The sequence below is a fragment of the Colletotrichum lupini genome, chromosome 1 (genome assembly GCF_023278565.1).
Source record: "Colletotrichum lupini chromosome 1, complete sequence".
Classification (NCBI taxonomy): domain Eukaryota; kingdom Fungi; phylum Ascomycota; class Sordariomycetes; order Glomerellales; family Glomerellaceae; genus Colletotrichum; species Colletotrichum lupini.
Genome location: NC_064672.1, coordinates 1630296 through 1651569, shown reverse-complemented (window position 1 = coordinate 1651569; position 21274 = coordinate 1630296). Strand labels below are relative to the sequence as shown.

The following is a 21274-nucleotide window of genomic DNA, read 5'->3' as shown; positions in this document are numbered from 1 at the left end:
AATAGCTAGCGATTTAGAAAAGTAGTAGTAATTATTAAAAATAATAAAAACGAGAGTAGTAATAAGACGGCGAGAGGAAATAGGAATTTTTTAAACTTTAATAAATTTGTTAAGTAATAAAAGCACGGATTTATTATAACTAATATATAGATTAGATACATCCTCATTAAAATTAAATACGTTAGTAATTATTAATATAAGTATAAGTTAGAATACGACCTTTGATAAGTTAGGGTAAAGAAAAAGAGGACGAAACCCAATTTTAAATAGAATCCTAATCCTTTATAAATAGGTAAATATTAACCCGAATTATTAGAGGACGTAAATATATAGAATTACGGATTAGCCTAACGGTAAGTAAATTAACGTAATATTAATCTATTTAACTAAGGTCTATAAGAAAAAGGGGTTATAGGGGTAATTCTTATTCTATAAGATCGTAAACGACCTTAGTTATTAACTAAACGAATAGTTTACGAGCATAAGCCTAGGAATTACGAAAGTAGTTAATAGATTTTTTTATAAATAAGGGGTATTATTAGCGTAATTATAATTATAAGAGCTATATAAAATATTAATAATAATAATTATAAAAGAGGAATTCGTACTATAAAACTAAGTATAAGTCGATAGAGCGTATAATCGTTTTAATAAATTTAAAAAAAGGGTAAATAACCTAAATTTCCTTTTTATAATTACTAATAAAAATCTATTATTATAAAAGGATATACCGGGGTAAAATATAATACTAAAAGTACGATAATTAATAATTCTACTTATTTTAATTTATAACTCGTTATTATTATTAATACGAAATTTAGTATTAATTAGTTAATAAGAAAAGAAGTAGACGACTTGAAGTTATTAATAATACGTAGCGACGCAGGGATCGTATATAAATATTAAAAATTTAGTAATAAATATAAAGTAATTTATAAACCTTAAAAAGATCTTTTTAAAAGAGAAATTATACTCTGGGGGGAAGTATAAGGTTTTATAAGAAACCTTAATAATATTTTATAATTATTATAAAAAAGTTAGAATTAGGGAATATTAATACTATTTAGTAATTAATATCGTATTTATAAATAAAGCTTTCAATTATTATTACGAAGCGGTACGTAATCTCGATTAAAACGACTTTCTTAATATAATTAACGTAATCTAAAGCCGCTTCGAGACTTATAATAAGAACCTAGAGCTCTTATTTAAGCTATAAGCGATTTTTTTTATATTTATAACTAGGATAATAAAAGGTAAATTGCGAGTAGAGATCTTTAAAAAACTTATCGATCGAATTAATAAGCTAGTAAAAACCTAGTTAAATAAGGAGATAAATAAGTAAAAAGTTAGATATTTCTATACTATAGTTTAGTATATATTAGAGGTAAAAATAACTTTATATTAAGTACTTAAAAACTACGAGACGCTCTATTTAAAACTAAGATTTAGTTTTAATATTAAAGCGAGAATGCTATACTAAACTTATTTTTAAGTATATAATAGCCCTTATTAATAATATTAAGTTAATTAAATATATAATAAGAAAAGAAAAGAGGCTAAATACGGTAATTATTAATAAGGAGGCTTAGATTTATTAAATAAGTAAAGATTTAACTTATAAGTAGAGTAATAAAAGAGGTAATATTATATTTATAAAAGAAATAGATATTAGTTAAGTAACTACTTTAAAAAAGAGCGTACTAAATTATATAAATAGTATAAAAAGTTAAGGGTAATAGATAGTAAAACTAGCTTTTATTAGTTTAATTAATTCTTTATTATATATAAGGGTAGACCTAAGGGTATAAAACTTAGTAACGGTAGCTAAAGTAGTAGCTTAAAATATATACCCCTTATAAAAGATTCGGAAAATAAAAAAGATCTTACCCCTTATACTAACGAATTAGATTATAATAAAATTAATAATATTAATTACTTTTTTTTTTACCTTATTAACTTCTAAAGGATATACGAGGCTAAATAAATAAAGAATAGCGGAAGCTCTTAATAAATAGGCTTTTATTTATAAATAGTAAGGGAAGGTCCTTTAAATAACGGATATAGAAGCGGCTAAAAAAGTAAATTTAATAAGGCTAAAGCTTATTTTTTTAATAATTAAGGAGAAAACGCTATTTTTTTTAATATTTAAAAAAAAAAAATATAGTACTAAGTAAATCTAGGGGTAGCTAGAGGGGTCCTTTTTATATTACTTAGATCCCTTAAATACTAAGCTTATATAAATATTCTATACGAGTAAAAGGTACGGCTTAAATAATTTTTATAAAATTATTTTAAATACTAGGGTATTATAATAGTTAACTAAAAAAAAAGGGTAATTCTAAGTATTATAGAAAATCGCGTTAGTAACGCTTAATATGTTAACGGCGAGTATTATAAAAATTAGTTTTAGTTTAGGTAAGGAAATCGTTACCCTAGGTATAATAAAAGTAAAGACGTATTTTAAAATAATAACCTTTTATATTTTACTTATTAATACCCTATTTCTCTTATATTTAAAAAATATAAATCGACTAGGTATTATATTTAATAATATAAAGAATAGAATTTCTAGCGGTAAGTATTTTAAAATAGTTAAACGACGATAGGGGTATATATTTATAAAGGTTATTAATAATACGAAATTAATTAATTACTTAACGGAAAGTAAGTTTAGAAGACTATATTAGAGATTTAGGTACTCGTTAGTTACGAGGCTATATAACTTTTTAAAATAATTAAATAATAATAATATCGAAATAGGGGCGCTAAAATAGTTAATAAAAGTATATTACTAATATTAAATAAATACGCAGAGCCTACGTAAATTTAAGTTTAAATTGCGTAATAAGCTTCATTTTAACTAAGAAATCGTCGTTAATATTTTTTATTTAAATAGTCGGTTAGTATTATATATAATCGACGTAGCTATATCTTTCTAAGTAAAATAATTCTTCCGGGATTTATAAATAAAAATAATATAAGTAGCCCTATAAAAAAGCTAGATTAATATATATTAGGGACCGCTAGACGGTATTAGAACTAATATTAATATTAGTTTTAAGTTAGTAGAATTTAGGGATAATACGACGGCTTATAGTATATAACTAAAAGTCGTACCTATTAAAGTATACTATAGTATTAGAAAGGTAAAAAGGGTATATTAATAGTTAAAAAGGGCGTTTAGAATTATTAAAAAGGAAAATCCGGATTTTATTAACGACGAATACTTTTAGATAGTACTTAAATATTATAACGATATTATAGGGCCTAACGGACTTATATTAACGCTATTAATATTTAGAATATATTTAAAAACGACCTTAGCTTCGCTACTATTACTAAGTATAAGCTAACGAGCCTAAGTAGTTAAAAAAGTAATATAAGTATTGCGCGAGGTAAGTATAAAAAAGTAAGTTAATAAAGTAATTATTATATATAATAGGCCCGATATAGGGAGTAATCTAGATATATTATTAAATTCGGATATATAAGTATAGTACGAAATTACTTAATAATAAGCTAGGCTATATAAGTTAATTTTTATTAACGAGCGCTCTTATATAGTCATAAGAAATTATAACTAATTATTTAAAATATTAATTACGGTAGTTAGACCGTATTATATAGATCTTAATAAGGTAATTTTTAATTTATAAAAAGAAAAAGAGCTAAGGGAAACTATATAACCTACGGTAGAGGTATAGGAAATTATTTTTAATAAAATCGTTATAGTAGTATTAATAAACGACGAGGAAGAAGAAATTATTAAAAGGGTATTAATATTATTAGTAAGACGTTATAAAAAACTACGATAGTAAGCCTTAATATAATAATTTATTATTAATAACGAGGTAATTAATACTTTTTATATATATAAAAAAAAGCCGATTTCGAATTAGTAATTAAACTACGTAAAAAAGGCGTAATTATAATTATTAAAAAGTTATATAAGGGATTAAATCTTATTAAAGTAGATATTCTTTATAATTAAGGGGTTTATTAATTTATCTTATATAACTTAGAAAAATATATAAACTTCTATATATTTAAATTATAAATAATTCGTAAGATTAAAAGGAAAGGAATACCCTAGCCGTATAAAAAGTTTAAATACGTAATTTAGGGGTATAGTGACGTTAAAAAGGCAACGCTACTTATATAATCGCTTACTATATAGTACTATAGCTAACGATTAATAATAATACTAATAGTATTATTACGGAAGAAGGGATATAAGATTTAGAGCCGTAATATTACCTAGGCCTATACTTAATCGGCTATAGGGCTTATAAAGAAAATCCTAGCCTATTTATTAAAAAAAATAGTTAATAAGTATTTAGAAAATACGATTATTAAAGTACTTAAGCTACTATATAGGCTCGCAGAATTAAGTACTTATTAATAAGCTATATACTACGATTTTTATATTAATTAATTATTAATAATTATTTTTACGTACGACCCGTGCTTATTAATTATAGAGTACGAAGGTAACTAATTTAGGATTATTAAAATATAAACTAACGATATATTAAGCTTATTTAATATTAACTTTATAAAAAAAGAAAATAAAGAGCTTTAAAAAGCGGGCTTTATAATAAAGCTAAAAAAGGTCCTTATAATAAATACCTTCTTAATATTTAATAATAGGATTTTTATAATTAAAAGGGAAACCGTCGTTTTTTAATAAAAGGGGTAGGGTAAGAAAATTAACCTCGTTAATTTAAATATAACTAATATTAAAAAGTAATATAAGGCTAAGCTCGCGCGAGGGATATATATTATAAATATTTATTAACTTAAAGTAATTTTTAATTATACTAGGGTAATATAAGTTATAAATTTAATTAAACGAGATATTAAGGTACTTAATAAGCGGCTTAAGTAATAATAAATAAATTTTAATTAAAGTCTCGTTTATTACTTAATTAACTTTATAATTAGTAAGCTCTACGTTTTTATTAATAAGTTATTTATAAATAATAACGACCTTATTTTATAATTAGGGTATATTATTATCCTAGTTAACGAGAGTATAAGCGAGAGCGAATTTATTATATATAGTAATATAATCTATTACTTATTAATTAAAAATAAGTAAATGATAAGAAATATATTAGCGTTAAAGGTTTATAGTATAGTTAATAGTATTAACCTCTCTTACGTAATTTTAATAATACTAAAAAAGATTACTAATTAAATTAGCTTTTTACTTATTCTAATAGTTATTTATACCGATTCTTACTTATTATACGAATACTTTATTAAATTAGGAAAAAAAAAAAAAGAGGCTTATAATTAATATTATAGCCCTTAGGTAATTATATAAAAGGCGCAAGATATTCGAGATCCGTTAAATTAATAATAAAAATAACCTCGTAAACGCTTTTATAAAAGTAATACTAAATAAGGGATTAAAATAATTTATAAGTAGTAAAAAAGTTATTATACGAATAAAGGGATAGGTTATATAAAAAAAGTAAAAAAAAGGGAAAAAAAAGACGACTTAATAAACGGGCCCGAGGTCGAATTATACCTCTAACTATAGCGGTTAAATTAATAAAAAAAAGAAAAAATTAGTATTAAATTGAAAATCTAATTTAATTATAGTATATAGCCGACTACGTAGGGGCTAATTAGGGGCCCTATTTATAATTATTATAGCTAGCCTAACTTACGGTTAGAACCTCTTTTTTATATTTATTACGCAGATATTTATATAGTTTAATTAATCTCTTCGTTAACTATAGTTCGAACTAACTACCTTGTAATAGAGATACTAATATCAAGGGAGACGAGACTTATCGATTTGTATTAGTCCCATTTTTTCTTTTCGACTTACGAGGAGCAGACTTATGAACTCATTATTAGACACAACACCCTTTGATGTGACTTCAACTCTGACATAGACAGCTTCTTGTGCGCTGAGAGCGCAATAGGACCATTAGAGATAAGTGCAATGATGCTTTTCTAGCTCTTGAGCTTCTATTAGGTCATACTACACTTTTTAGACTTTCTCTATGTCTATGTTAGTATCCCTATTATAGGGTAGTTAGTTCGAACCGTAGTTAACGAAGAGATTAATTAAACTATATAAATATTTACATAATAAGTATAAAAAGGAGGTTCTAACCGTAAGTTAGGCTAGCTACGATAATCGTAAATAGGGCCCCTAATTAGCCCCTGCGTAGTCGGCTATATACCGCAGTTAAATTAAACTTCTAATCTAATACTAACTTTTTTTTATTTATTAATTTAACTACTACGGTTAGAGGTATAATTCGACCTCGGGCCCGTTTATTAAGTCGTCTCCTTTTCCCCCTTTTCTCTACTCTTTTTATATAACCTATCCCTTTATTTATATAATAACTTTTTTACTACTTACGAATTATTCTAATCCCTTATTTAGTATTACTTTTATAAAAGCGTTTATAAAGTTATCTTTATTATTAATCTAACGGATCTCGAGTATCTCGTGCCTTTTATACGATTACTTAAGGGCTATAATATTAATTATAAACTTCTTTTCCTTTATCGTTCCTAATTTAATAAAGTATTCGTATAGCGAGTAGGAATTAGTATAAATAACTATTAGAATAAGTAGAAGGCTAATTTAATTAATAATTTTTTTTAGTATTATTAAAATCGCGTAGGAGAGGTTAATACTATTAACTATATTATAGACCTCTAACGCTAATATACTTCTTATTACCCGCTTATTTTTAGTTAATAAGTAGTGGATTATATTACTATATATAATAAATTCGCTCTCGCCTATACTCTCGTTAGTTAGGATAATAATATACTTTAATTACGAAATAAGGTCGTTATTATTCGTAAATAATTTATTAATAAAGACGTAAAGCTTATTAGTTATAAAGTTAATTAAGTAATAAATAAGACTTCGATCGAGATTTATTTATTACTACTTAAGCTACTTATTAAGTACCTTAACGTTTTATTTAGTTAAATTTATAGCCTGCGCTACCCTAGCGTAATTAAAAATTACCTCGGGCTAATAAATACTTATAATATATACCCCTCGCGCGAGCTTAGCTTTATACCGCTTCTTAACGTCAGTTACGTTTAGATTAATAAAGTTAATTTTCTTACCCTACCCCTTTTATTAAAAAAGGACAGTTTCCCTTTTAATTATAAAAATCCCGTTATTAAATACTAAGGGGGTATTTATTATAAGGACCTTTTTTAACTTCGTTACGAAGCCCGTTTTTTAGAGCTCCTTATCCTCCTTCTTTATAAAATTAATATCAGATAGGCTTAATATATCGTCAGTTTATATTCTAATAATCCTAAATTAGTTACCTTCGTACTCCGTAACTAATAAGCACGGGTCGTATATAGAAGTAACTATTAATAATTAATTAATATAAAAATCGTAGTATATAGCTTACTAATAAGTACCTAATTCTACGAGCCTATATAGTAGCTTAAGTACTTTAATAATCGTGCCTTCTGGGTACTTATTAGCTATTTCTTTTAGTAAATAGGCTAGGATTTTCCTTATGAGCCCTGTGGCCGATTAAGTATAGGCCTAGGTAATATTACGGCTCTAAATCTCGTATCCCTTTTTTCGTAACGATATTATTAGTACTATTATTAATCGTTAGCTATAGTACTATATAGTAGGTAATTATATAAGTAACGTCGCCTTTTTAACGTTACCGTACTCTTAAATTATATATTTAGACTTCTCGTATGGCTAGGGTATTCCTTTCTTTTTAATCTTATAAACTATTTATAATTTAAATATACGGAGGTTTATATATTTTTTTAGGTCGTATAGGATAAATTAATAGACCCCTCGATCGTAAAGAGTATTTACTTTAATAAGATCTAATCCCTTATACGGCTTTTTAGTAGTTATAATTACGCCTTCTTTACGTAGTTTAATTACTAGCTTAAAATCGGCTTTCTCTTTTATTATATAAAAAGTATTAATTACCTCGTCGCTAGTAATAAATTACTACGTTAGGGCTTACTGTCGTAGTTTTTTACGACGTCTCGCTAGTAATATTAGTGCCTTTTTAGTAATTTCCTTTTCCTCGTTATTTATTAGTATTATTACGACGATTTTATTAAGGATAATTTCTTATACCTCTACTATAGGTTGTATAGTTTCCCTTAGCTCTTTTTTTTTTATAAGTTAGAAATTACCTCGTTAGGATCCTTATAGTACGGTTTGATTACTATAATTAATATTTTAAGTAACTAATTACGATCTCTTATAATTATATAAGAGCGCTCGTTAATAGAAATTAACTTATATAGCCTAGCCTATTATTAAGTAATTTCGCACTATACTTATATATCCGAATTTAGTAATATATCTAGATTATCCCTTATGTCGGGCCTATTATATATAGTAATTACCTCGTTAACTTACTTTTTTATACTTACCTCGCGCAGTACCCGTATTACTTTTTTAATTACTCGGGCTCGTTAGCTTATACTTAGTAACGGTAGTAAGGCTAAGGTCGTTTTTAAATATACTCTAAATACTAATAGCGTTAATATAAATCCGTTAAGCCCCATAGTATCGTTATAGTATTTAAGTACTATTTAGAGGTATTCGTTATTAGTAGAATCCGGATTTTCTTTTTTAATAATTCTAAACGCCCTTTTTAATTACTAATATACCCTCTCTACCTTTCTAATACTACAGTACGCTTTAACGGGTACGACCTTTAGCTATATACTATAAGCCGTCGTATTATTCTTAAATTTTACTAACTTAAAGCTAGTACTAGCGTCGGTTCTAATACCATCTAGCGGTCCCTAATATATATCGATTTAGCTTTTTTATAAGGCTACTTATACTATTTTTATTTATAAATCCTAAAAGAATTACCCTACTTAAAAAAATATAGCTACGTTAATTATATATAATACTAGCCGACTATTTAAATAAAAAATATCGACGACAATTTCTTAGTTAAAATTAAACTTATTACGTAATTTAAACTTAAATCTGCGTAGGCTCTACGTATTTATTTAGTATTAATAATATACTTTCGTTAACTATTCTAGCGCCCCTATTTCGATATTATTATTACCTAATTACTTTAAGAGGTTATATAGCCTCGTAACTAACGGGTACCCGAATTTCTAATATAGTTTTCTAAGCTTACTTTTTATTAAATAATTAATTAACTTCGTATTATTAGTAAGCTTTATAAACGTATACCCCTATTATCGTTCGACTATTTCAAAGTACTTACCGCTAGAGATTCTATTCCTCGTATTATTAAATATAATACTTAGTTAATCTATATCTTTTAAATATAAGAGAAATGGGGTATTAACGGGTAAAATATAGAAAGTTATTATTCCGAAGTACGTCTCTACTTCTATTATACCTAGGGTAATAATTTCCTTATTTAAGCTAAAACTAATCCTCGTAATACCCGCTATTAACGTATTAAGCGTTATTAGTATAATCTTTTATAGCGCTTAGAATTACCTTTTTTTTTTAGTTAACTATTACGATACCCTAGTATTTAGGATAATTCTATAAAAATTATCTAAGCCGTACTTTTCGCTTACGTAAAATGCTTATATAAGCTTAGTATTTAAAGGATCTAGGTAGTATAAAAAGGACCCCTCTAGCTGCCCCTAAATATACTTAGTACTATATTCCTTTTCTTTAAATATTAAAAAAGATAGCGTCTTTTCCTTAATCGTTAAGAGAATAGGCTTTAGCCCTATTAAATTTGCCCTTTTAGCCGCCTCCGTATTCGTTATCTAAGGGACCTTCCCTTACTATCCGTAAATAAAAGCCTACTTATTAAGAGCTTTTATTACTCTCTATTTATTTAGCCTCGTATATCCTTTAGAGGCTAACGGGGTAAAAAAAGAGTAGTTAATATTATTAATTTTATTATAATTTAATTCGTTAATATAGGGGGTAAGATCTTCCTTATTTTCTAAATCTTTTATAGGGGGTATATACTTTAGGCCGCTACTTTAGCTATTATCGCTAGGTTCTATACCCCCGGATCTTCTTTTATATATAATAAGGAATTAGTTAAACTAATAAGGGCTAGTTTTACTATTTACTACCCTTAACTTTTTATACTATTTATACGATTTAGTACGCTCTTTTTTAGAGTAGTTACTTAACTAATATCTATCCTTTTTATAAATATAATATTACTTTTTTTATTACCCTACCCGTAAATTAAATCTCTACTTATTTAACAAATCTAGGCCTCCTTACTAACGATTACTATATTTAGCCTCTTTTCTTTTTTTATTATACGTTTAATTAACTTAATATTATTAATAAGGGCCGTTATATACCTAGAGGTAGGTTTAGTATAGTATTCTCGTTTTAATATTAAAGCTAAATCTTAGTTTTAAATAGAGCGTTTTATAGTTTTCGGGTACCTAGTATAGGGTTATTTTTGCTTTTAATATACGCTAAACTACGGTATAGAGATATCTAACTTTTTACTTATTTATCCCCTTATTTAGTTAGGTTTTTATTAGCTTATTAATTCGATCGATAAGCTTTTTAAGGATCTTTACTTACGATTTACCCTCTATTATCCTAGCTATAGATATAAAAGAAATTACTCATAGCTTTAATAGGAGCTCTAGGTTCTTATTATAGGTCTCGAAGCGGCTTCGGATTACGTTAATTATACTAAGAAAGTCGTTTTGATTAAGATTATATACCGCTTCGTAATAATAATTAGAGGCTTTGCCTATGAGTACGATATTAATTACTAAATAGTATTAGTATTCCCTAATTCTGACTTTTTTATAATAATCGTAAAATATCGTTAGGGTTTTCTATAAAACCTTATACTTCCCCCTAGAGTATAATTTCTTTTTTAAGAAGATCTTTTTAAGGTTTATAAATTACTTTATATTTACTACTAGATTTTTAATATTTATATACGATCCCTGCGTCGCTACGTATTATTAATAACTTTAAGTCGTTTACCTCTTTTTTTATTAGCCAATCGGTACCGAATTTCGTATTAGTAATAATAACGAGTTATAAATCAAAATAAATAGAATTATCGATTATCGTACTTTTAGTATTATATTTTACCCCGGTATATCCTTTTATAATAATAGATTTTTATTAGTAATTATAAAGAGGAAATCTAAGTCGTTTACCCTTTTTTTAAATTCGTTAAAGCGATTATACGCTCTATTAACCTATACTTAGTTCTATAGTACGAATTCCTCCTTTATAATTATCGCTATTAATATTTTATATAGCTCTTATAATTATAATTACGCTAATAATACCCCTCGCTTATAAAAAAATCTATTAACTACTTTTATAATTTCTAAGCTTACGATTACGAACTATTTATCTAGCTAGTAGCTAAGGTTATTTACGATTTTATAGAATAGGGGTTACCCCTATAGCCCCTTTTTTTTATAAACCTTAGTTAAATAGATTAATACCGCGTTAATTTGCTCGCTGTTAGGCTAATTTACGATTTTATATATTTACGTCCCTTAATAGTCCGGGTTAATATTTACTTACTTATAAGGGATTAGGATTTTATTTAGGATTAGGTTTTATCCTCTTTTTTTTTATCCTAACTTACTAAGGGTCGTGCTCTAGCTTATACCTATATTAATAGTCGCTAGCGTATTTAATTTTAATAGGGATATATTTAATCTGCGCGCTAGTTATAGCAAATCCGTACTTTTACTACTTAATAAATTTGTTAGGGTTTAGGAGATTCTCGCTTCTTCTTACTATTTTACTATTACTTTTGTTTTTATTATTTTTAATAATTATTACTACCCTTTTAGATCGCTAGTTATTATACTTATTAAGATCCTCTTTTTTATTTAGTATAAAAAGGTAGGTTTTAGTAATTCTTTTTAATAATAGTAGCGGTAGACGTTTATATTACTATAAGAAGATATAGTAATTAGTTTTAAGATCTTTATTAGTTATTAATTCTTATTATCCCGTATACTTTTAGCCTCCTAAGCCTCGTACTTTTTATAATTTTTAAATAGCTTCTTTTTCTAACCTACCTTTTTTAAAGTAGTATTCTATAAGAATAGTTAAAAGTAGACGCCGTGCGGCTCGTAAAGGAGCTATATAGGCTATTAAGAACTATATAGGCCGTTAAGTATAGTTAACGAAATTAAGCCCTCTTTCTCGTAAGATCGTGGATTTTAAGGACTTATTAAAAATGTTTATTTATTACTCGTACGCGGTAGAGTTAGATACTTTAGAGATTTCGTTTTTTATGGCCTCTTAGTACCCTATTTTATATTTTTTAAGTAGTCTTTTTCGTAGCTTAATTACGGTTAGGTAATTATTATTTACTAGTAATCCTTTTTATTACTTAGTTAATTTTTTAAAATTAGTAATCTCGCGCCGGGAGTTAGTATAAAAAGAAGCCCTTTAGTAGCCCTTTAGAGGATTCTTTTTTCTCTCCTTAAATCCTCGTCCTTTTAGCCTTTTCTTAGGCTAATAATAACTCTAATAAGAGGTTATAGGACTATTTTAGGGTAGCTACCTTTTTCTTAGGTTAATCTCCGAGATTTATAATATTCTTAACTCGATACTATTAGGACTTCTAAATCCCCTCCTCCTTTATTAAACCGTCCTCTATATTATATTTTTAAATAATACCCGGAGGGTAGTTAAGAGAGTTATAAAGAGGTTATTTAAATTACGGGCTTAAGGTCGTACTTATAAAATCCTCGTAGTAATAGACTTTTTTATATACTATAGATCTCTTAGTTTAATAGCTCTTATAGGGTTACCTTCGCTACTAAGTAAGAATATTTACGTTTAAAAATCCCCTTTTTTAATCGCGCGGTACTCTTTTATATTATATTATTAAGCTTATTTATTACGCTAATTAATTAGGTAGGTATTTATTACGTAAGTATTTTCTTTTTTTAATTTAACTAGTTAATTTTTAATTACGGGCCGGCTACGGAAAAGTTATTTAGTAAAAAAGTTACTCGGGGTAACGGCAAAAGGCTAGTTACTTAAGTAGTTCTATTAATTAACGTATTTTAACATAATAAACGTTAACCTCTTATAGGTAATAAAGGGCTATAATTACTCAATTCCGAATAGTATTTAAGAATTGCCTCCTTTTTCGTCTACTTCTATAAAGTTAATTAGTACGAATCTCTTATCCCGTACGGTATTAAGAAGTTATTTTTTTTACGTAATAAGATACCTTACTAATCTATAATAATAGAATTTAATTACTAATTAGTATTAGTATCCCTATTATAAAGTAGTTAGTTCGAACCGTAGTTAATAAAGAGATTAATTAAACTATATAAATATCTGCGTAATAGGTATAAAAAGGAGGTTCTAACTATAAGTTAGGCTAGCTACGATAATCGTAAATAGGGCCCCTAATTAGCCCCTGCGCAGTCGGCTATATGCCGCGGTCGAATTGGACTTCTAATCCGACAATCTCAATTGAATCGGCTCGGAGCAGATTCTTAAGAATGGAGTGGGAAAACGAGTTCGAAGCCAGATTTCAATAGACTACGCTTTTTTCTCAATATCTTAATTTTGGATCTCTTCAGCATACCACATTTAGACCTATATTTGGGACATTGAAGGTTCTTCCAGTCGTTGGATTCAAACTATCTCATCAGTGCTACGCCGATGGGCTTTTTTACAACACAAATGCCTCCCAAGTCCCGAGACTTTCTCTCTATAAATAAAAGAACAGGTAAAAATCAAAACAAACAACCGCTGGAAGGCTCTTCCCTTATGCCTTGAAGAAGTCGGTAACAGCCTTGGTGAACTGGTCAGGGTCCTGCATGGGCGCAAAGTGGCTGACACCAGTGAGAATGGTAACCTTGCTGCCGGGGATAGCCTTGTTCAAGATGCCGGGGACATCGCGGTTGACAGCCTCCTCGTGCTCAGCGCCGGCAATCATGACCTTGGCACCAGGAATGCTCTTAAGCTGAGCATCGGTGAACTGCGGCAGAGTACCCTCCATGGTGGCAACCTTGGTCGCGAACTCGGTGAAGTTGGCTCCGGGCTGGAGGGTGCCGTACTCGGTCCTGCAGCGAGCGACCAGAGTAGAGAAGATGGCAGTGTCGCTGAAGGTAGCGTTGGTCTGGTCAGGCTTGGCCGAGGCGCCGAAAATGAAGGCCTTGTTGATGGGCTTGGCCGTGACGGAGTTGATGAGCGCCGCGAGAGTGGTGATGCCGCCATCAGACCAGCCGACGACGTTGTACGAGGACACGCCGGCGCCGGCGAGGAGGTCGTGGATGTCGAGCGCCATCTGGTCGTAGGTGAAGACGTCGTCCTTGTTGTACGTCGTGCGGCCGTGGCCGCGGCGGTCGACGGCGATGACGTAGTGGCCCGCGGAGACGAGGCGGGAGATGACGGAGCCAAAGTAGGCAGAGTAGCCAAGGCCGCCGTGGTCCATGACGATGGGGACGCCGCCGGCCGCCTTGTTGTACTCCTGGAACCACATCTGGATGCCGTTGATGGCCGTCTTGGCCGTGGAGATGGGGGTGGGGAGGTTCGGGGTCGCGGGGAGGGTCTGCCAGATGGGGGTCTGGCGGACGGCGAGGCCGGAGACGGAGCCGGCGACGGCGACGGCGGCCATGAGGGCGTTGTTGAAGTGCATTTTGGCGGGTTGTTTTGTTAAATCACAGAGAAAGAATGTGGTGACTGGTTAAGAAAAAAGAATGTGTGGGAAAAACAAACACGAAAGAGTGAGAGACTCAAGTGAGAGACGATGCGATTTGGGAAATCCAAAAGCGAAGCGATTGATGAGGGTGAGGGAGAAAAAAGAAGAATTCTAGAATAGGCAGAGGAACCATCGTGTAATTAAATACACAATCGCCATTTGACTTCCTTTCATCTCCCCTAGCTACGGATACCTAGTCGTCTTCTCTTCCCCCGCTTGGCGAACCGAAAGGCTGGAATTGAGTTAATTGCAATTCATCCAGTCGTGGCGGAGCAACGCGTCTGAAAATAGGAGGCGTACTGGCGTGGTGCCGGGATCACGACTCACGCAAGTTCGCAAACCCCGGTTTAGAGTTTTTCGCTCTTTTCGCCCTCCCCGTAGCCCGCGCCCACAATCGGTGGCCTTTTCGGCCGGCCGTGCCGGGGGAGGGAGAGCCTCATCAAGACATTTCCTACTCGGGGGGCCGCGCGCGCGGCAAGCGAAAACGAAGAAAAACCTAAAAGCCCGTGGTATACGGAGTGGTATAGTATCGTGAGATGGCCAGGCGAGTCGTCGACTAAGTCGGCTAAGCGGCAGCTCTCTCAAATGAACACAGACGACTCCGTGAAAGGTGTCAAAATGCCAACTATTCGTCTGCATTTTTCACAGAGGCAAATGGGGGCCATGTAACTCCTTGAGTCCACCCGCGAAGGAGTTCGGACAAAATGGACTGTTCCAGTCGTAAGGCTCCTCGTACACACCCAGCACTCGGGAGGACCCGACTGGTTCATCACTTTGACACATGGGATGGCAGGGGTGTCCTGCACAGATCACGTCTGGAGTTTATGGGGGGCGATGGCTATACCGCAATGCGTTATTCAAGTCAGTCCACTCAGACTCTCACAAGCCTCAATGTCGTATTCTTCCAAGCCTTATGGGGCCTCAAGACTAAAGCCTCGAGCCGATACAACCGTCTGTTGCTGAGCCAAGCCCCGACTTCGTAGATACTCTGCAAACATGAGACCTGGCTTAATCACCATTACAATCGCGAGCTTTCTATAACCCGAGACCGAAGTCGACAGTTTTTGGACTCATGGGGACTCATTTAGACTCATGGATTGTGGCCATTTCTTCTCAAACGTACTCTAAAGCCCGAACCACAACAGGGACAATAGAAGCTTTTATAGTATGGTACCGGACAAACAACAACCAGAAAACAAAATGCAGAAAAACTACCAACTCCTTACTGATGAATCCCCTGCGCCGGTCCATGCTCAACAATCTTCCCCTTGTCCAAGCGGATAAAGTAGTTTGCATCCTGAACAGCCTCAAGCCGATGCGCAATCGTAATGACGGTGCTCGTAGTCAACTCATTCCTCAGCACCTCCTGCACCCTAGCCGCCGTCTCCTTATCAATCGACGCGGTAGCCTCGTCCAACACCACAATAGGACTCCTCCGGAGGACGGCCCGGCCGATCCCGATGAGCTGCCGCTGTCCCTGGCTCAGGTTCTTCCCGCCGCCCTCGACGTGGGAGTACAGGTCCCACCCGGCGCCGAGGACCCGGTGGAGGACGACCACGCACTCGGTATCGGTGTACTGGTGTAGCGGGTCGAGGTTGTCCCGCAGCGTGCCGGGGAAGAGCACAGGATCTTGCGCGACGAAGCTGACGCGTTGCCGCCACACATGAACGTCTACGTCTGACAGCTTGTAGTTTCCAACGCGGATGGCGCCTTCGGAAGGGTGAATGGTCGCGAGGAGGGCGAGGGCCAGGGTGGACTTACCAGACCCCGTCCTGCCGAGCACCGCGCAAGTGGAGCCCCCAGGGATAGTGAAGGAGGCTTCCGAGATCGAAGGGTCCAGGTGAGATGCGTACCTCAAAGTGACGTTATCAAAGATGACGTCGTCCGAGTGGTGAGGCCAGCTCGTGGGCGGCGTCAGTTCGCCGCAAGGCTCTTCGGGAATGTCCAGGAGCTCAATCACGCGCTCGACTGAGACAAAGTCCATCTGCAGGGTGCCGTATTGCTTGCAGAGGTTATGTGTTGCCTCGACAAATGCGGACGCAGTCGTCAAGACGAAGGCGGTCAAACCGGGCGAGAGGCCCTTGTACAGCGCAAGCAGAGTGAGAGCAAAGGTACAGATGGCGGAGAGGGCATCGAATCTGTACATGAGCCAGGCTTGAAGACTCCAGTAGAAGTGATCCATCTTCTGGAAGGCATCCGTGACGACAATGTTCATGTTCTGGAAGTGGTGCTGGGCCTTGAAGGCGCGGATGGTTGCCAGCCCGTCGAGCAAGATACCAAAATTAGACATGAGAGGGCTGAGGGAGACCATTTCGAGCCTTCGTAGACTCTGAGAAGTGGGCAGGAATCGCATAAAGATGTAGACGAACCAGAGCGTCATACCAACCGAGAAGAGGAGGAAAAGTGGTGTGACGGAGGCGATGACGACCATGCTTGAGAACCAAGTGATGGACTGAACAGCAACTTCGCGTAGCGGTCTCATGATGCCGCCGTCGATCATTCCAATGTCAGAGACGAGGCGGTTCATCAAGCGCCCCACTGGAGTAACGTCGTAGAAGCGGAAAGTTGCACGGCCGACTTTGTTGATGACCCTCTTGAAGAGATCCCTTGCCGCGGTAATGATCATGAGTAAGGTCAGTCCTTCAGACAACGTGTAAATCACAGCCTGAGTGACTGCGATTCCGAGATACACCCACAGCCAGGGCCTCAGATCGGTGTCTGGATCCGGAAGCCCAGCAAAAAGCTTGGAGAAGTCAATGCCGGCGGACGCTCCCTTTGTCGATATCTCGTGCTTGTACGCTTCACCCCAAGCTTTGAGGAACCAGTAGTTGAGGAGACTGCCCAGTCTGAACAATGCAAAGACCAACACCAACACAGCCCACCACTTGAGCTTGCCAGCCTTGATATAGGTCCAGTAAACCGACAACATGACGCCGCCGTGGGCGCGGTGCTCCTCTTCGATGAACTTAGACGGTATGGCGGCGTCTTGCTGAGTTTCGTCGAGGGTGTGCTCATGCTCGTCCTGGTGAGCAGCTGGATCCTCGTCTTCCAGGAGAAACTTGGCGACTTCTGCCGATGCCTCCTCCGAGTTCAAGACACGAGCGGTGCCGTCGACCACTTCGACCATCTGGCCAGCGAGATGAAGACACAAGTCTACTCTGTGAGTGACAAGCACCACGGTCCGGCCTTCCACCAGCGGGCCTTGTAGGAGCTTCTTAACGATGGATTCAGCCGTGTTATGGTCCAGAGCAGCGAGAGGGTCGTCCAGCAACAGCACGCGAGACCGGCTGTACACAGCACGGGCCAATGCAACTCGCGCCCTTTGTCCGCCCGACAGACCGATACCGTTCTCGCCCATGTCGGACAGGTCTCCGTGTTTGAATGTGGCCAAGTCGGGAAGCAGGGCACACGCATCAAGAGTCTGGGTATATCTCACGGAGTCAAAGGGTGCTGAAAAAAGGATGTTGTCGCGGATGCTCATGTGTTGGAGCCAAGGGCTTTGAGCGCAGTACCCAATGGGCTCAGTTGGGATGACCACATCGCCTATTTGCCGGTCGAGTTCTCCGAGAATCGCCTGCAGTAATGCGGTCTTGCCAGAGCCGACTTTGCCAAATATGACCGTAAGGCCCTGCGGGAAGCTGATGTCGAGATTTCTAAGCACGGGTTGCTCGTATCCAGGCCATGCAAATGTTGCCTTTGTGAACTTGATATCGTTTGTGAGGTGGTCCGAGAACACGCCATCCTTGTCCGGCTCGCTCATGAACTCCTCGATACGGCCCATGGCGATAGATGCATTGAGAACAACTGTGATGAGCCCCGGCAGCTCCTTGAAGCTAGTCTCTAGCAGAGTGAAGAGGGATAGAGCGGGAAAGGCCACATCAACGGAGAGAGTCTTTCCGGCAATGAACGTATAGGCGAAGAAGGTCGCAACCGGGAAAAGTGTGCCAGAGGTGATGTTGAGTGTGGAAATCGCGATGCTCCACAATCCAGTCACGACTCTCGTCCTCAGTTCATGTCGTCGAGTGACCATGATAGCGTCCAGCCACTTTGACTGCCAGTCGTACCATCGCAAGTGCCTTATTCCTTCGACAAATTGGGACGTCGACTGCAACCGAGCATCAGTGGCAGCCCTGCGCACGCGCTCCTTCTTGAGAAGCTGGGTGATGAAGACGGTGTTAAGCATTTGGGCAAGCAAGACGCAGAGCATGCCAAACATGCACGACCAGCCAAGGAGCTGCCAGACGAGGAAGAAGGAGAAGATGAACTGGAGCGGTTTCACGACCAGTGCCGGGAACTCCCAGAAGCGCTGGGCAACCTCGTAGACGTCATTTCTCATCAGATTGAGAATCTTTCCAGTGGTAGCTGGCTGCCTCGATGGTCTCTGATCTTGTACCCGGCGGTACTTTTGATTTGTCGATCGTCCACGTCTGAACCATCCGAACAGCTTCCCGAACCGGCTGGTGGGTTCGCTGCCGCTTTCATTGTCATCGGTAGCGACTTCTGTATCTTCATCATCGTCGTCGCTCTCATCGTTTCCGTCTTCCTGGGCTCCATTCAACATCTTCTCGGCAGCCGGCTGACCAAAGTGTTTCCGCGACAAGGTCTTGGCGTAAAGTGTGGTAATCATCTCTCCGCGAGACCGCTCATAGCAGCGTCTCGAGAACCAGAGTTGAAAAACGGCAGCCTGGCAGGCGATAAGACGAACGGCCAAAATGCCAATGGCGTACAGGATGGACACTTCAATGTTCTTGGACCCGCTTTGGATGGCCCTAAGGAGCTGCTGCAGCAACATGGGGACGGAGAGCGCAGCAGCGCATTCAATGATTCCAAGAAACGACTGAATGATCAAATCTAGACCGTTTGCCGAGAATAGCTTGGCAGTCATAGACCCACGAAGCTCGTGGAATAGCCCGTGGAGGCGCTCATGCTGAAAATCAAACGGCAGTTGCCACACATCCTCGTTATGCAGCTGCTTCTCATAGCCCTTTGAAATCATGGGCGCCATCCACGACACGGTCATGAATCTCCACAGAGAGAGGTTGTCTTCGGGACTGCGGAGCTGGTCGGTGGGTTCGGCGCGCGCAATGTCAGAGTCGCCGAGCGATGGGTCCCGCATCGGCATGGCTACAATACCAATAATGCCGGCCATGCTGATGACCGGGTCCGCTAGGATGAGCGTATGGACTAGTCTGTGGAGTCTGTAACTGAATGCCGTCGAGACAACGCCACAAGACAGGATCGTCAGGTAGAGAAACAACAGCGTCTTGGGCGTCTTGGTAGGCCGGTCCATGGCGGTGATTAGAGCGGCAACAATCCAGGGCACCAAGTCTAGTAAGTCAAAAACGCGGCGTGGTTGTGCGAGAGTAGAAGACACGCCCTGAACCAGCCCAGCCAGCGTAACCGCGAAGAGGTAGACTGTCCAGAACGTCCAGGCCTTTTTCAGAGATGAATGTGTCGTATCCCCGTACGAAGACTCCTGGGCAAAGCCAGAGCACCACGCGGGTCTCCTGCGAAGAAGCGGCCTCAGGAGAACGAGGAACAGCAGCACTACCGCGACCGAGGCGCGGACAATATTGGTGATATCCATGACTCTGGAAGCATTGAAAAGTTGTGCCGTAGTTAGGATCTTCGCCGTCGTCGCGTTCTCTGCTTGGAACTTTGCGTATGATGGAGAGTGAAGGTGAGACGGGCCGGCGAGGACATCTTGGAAGGCGACATAGCTATAGTACGGCAAACCACTAGACGGCAGCCCGCCGCCGCCGTCCAGGTCTGCAAAGCTACTCATCTTTCTGATAAAAGTTTGGCAGCGATTGCCGCCGTCTGAGAAGTGTGGAACCCGGAGCGTGGTTGTGATACCATCAAGCTCCCAAACCGCGGGGCGGGGTGGTGGTTATGTCTTACTGCGTAGGTTGTACGGCGGGGGGGAGGCACAGATAACGGAGTGAGGTTGGAAAATCGGGTACTAGTACCGGAACTCACCGCTCCAAAGGTTCTCACGGTTTCAATTCGTCAATTGGGCAATGTAACGAAGCGTCAATTGGTTAATGTAACGAAGGATCGGGCGCAGAAAGTGGTAGCCTTGTCAATCTTATTCCCGAAATCATGCCTGCACCTGACTGCTCACGTGTCATCTTCGGATAAGCGCTGCATTGTGTCGCGAAACATGGGAAAAAACCATCGGCCGCATTCAGGTGCTTGGTGATCAAGATTGGGCGGTAAATACGCTGCGTTAGGTATGACAATGAAGCATGTTCGCGACCAAGTCCTTCAAGGTCTGTTTCTGGACAAAGGGGTAAAGAAATGGCGAATCGGAGGGGCTTGGCGGCCGCAGTGCCGTTTCCCGCTGGCACCGTCTGCCATTCGGGGCAGAATGAGGCAGCTCACGTGATCTATAGATCTCTTAGGTAAGCACATCCTTTGACCTTGTGAGACGACCGGATGACATACTAAGGTACGTTTTTCCACAGATGTGGGGCCGCCGACTCTTGCTTCCGAACGGGAACCGGAACTCAGGTACCGGCCTCCGGCCACAAAATTGATCCGGTTTGCCACTCGGCACTTACTCTCCGGGCCCCGATCCGTCT

General features: G+C 36.9%; 3 protein-coding genes across 3 annotated transcripts; all 3 read right to left on the bottom strand.

The window, feature by feature from the left end:
• Positions 1–9285: 9285 nt before the first annotated feature.
• Positions 9286–9450, bottom strand: CLUP02_00466 (uncharacterized protein; the record flags this gene model as incomplete). The annotated part of the gene is made up of 1 exon (XM_049279514.1): positions 9286–9450. A coding segment is annotated over one exon (165 nt), but the record flags the coding sequence as incomplete, so codon positions are not given.
• Positions 9451–13754: 4304 nt separating this feature from the next.
• On the bottom strand, positions 13755–14627 carry CLUP02_00465 (uncharacterized protein; the record flags this gene model as incomplete). The annotated part of the gene is made up of 1 exon (XM_049279513.1): positions 13755–14627. The coding sequence occupies one exon, from the start codon at positions 14625–14627 to the stop codon at positions 13755–13757; it is 873 nt and encodes a 290-aa protein (XP_049135470.1).
• A 1285-nt stretch (positions 14628–15912) lies between these two features.
• Positions 15913–20475, bottom strand: CLUP02_00464 (ABC transporter; the record flags this gene model as incomplete). Its single annotated transcript, XM_049279512.1, has 1 exon — positions 15913–20475. The coding sequence occupies one exon, from the start codon at positions 20473–20475 to the stop codon at positions 15913–15915; it is 4563 nt and encodes a 1520-aa protein (XP_049135469.1).
• Positions 20476–21274: the final 799 nt, after the last annotated feature.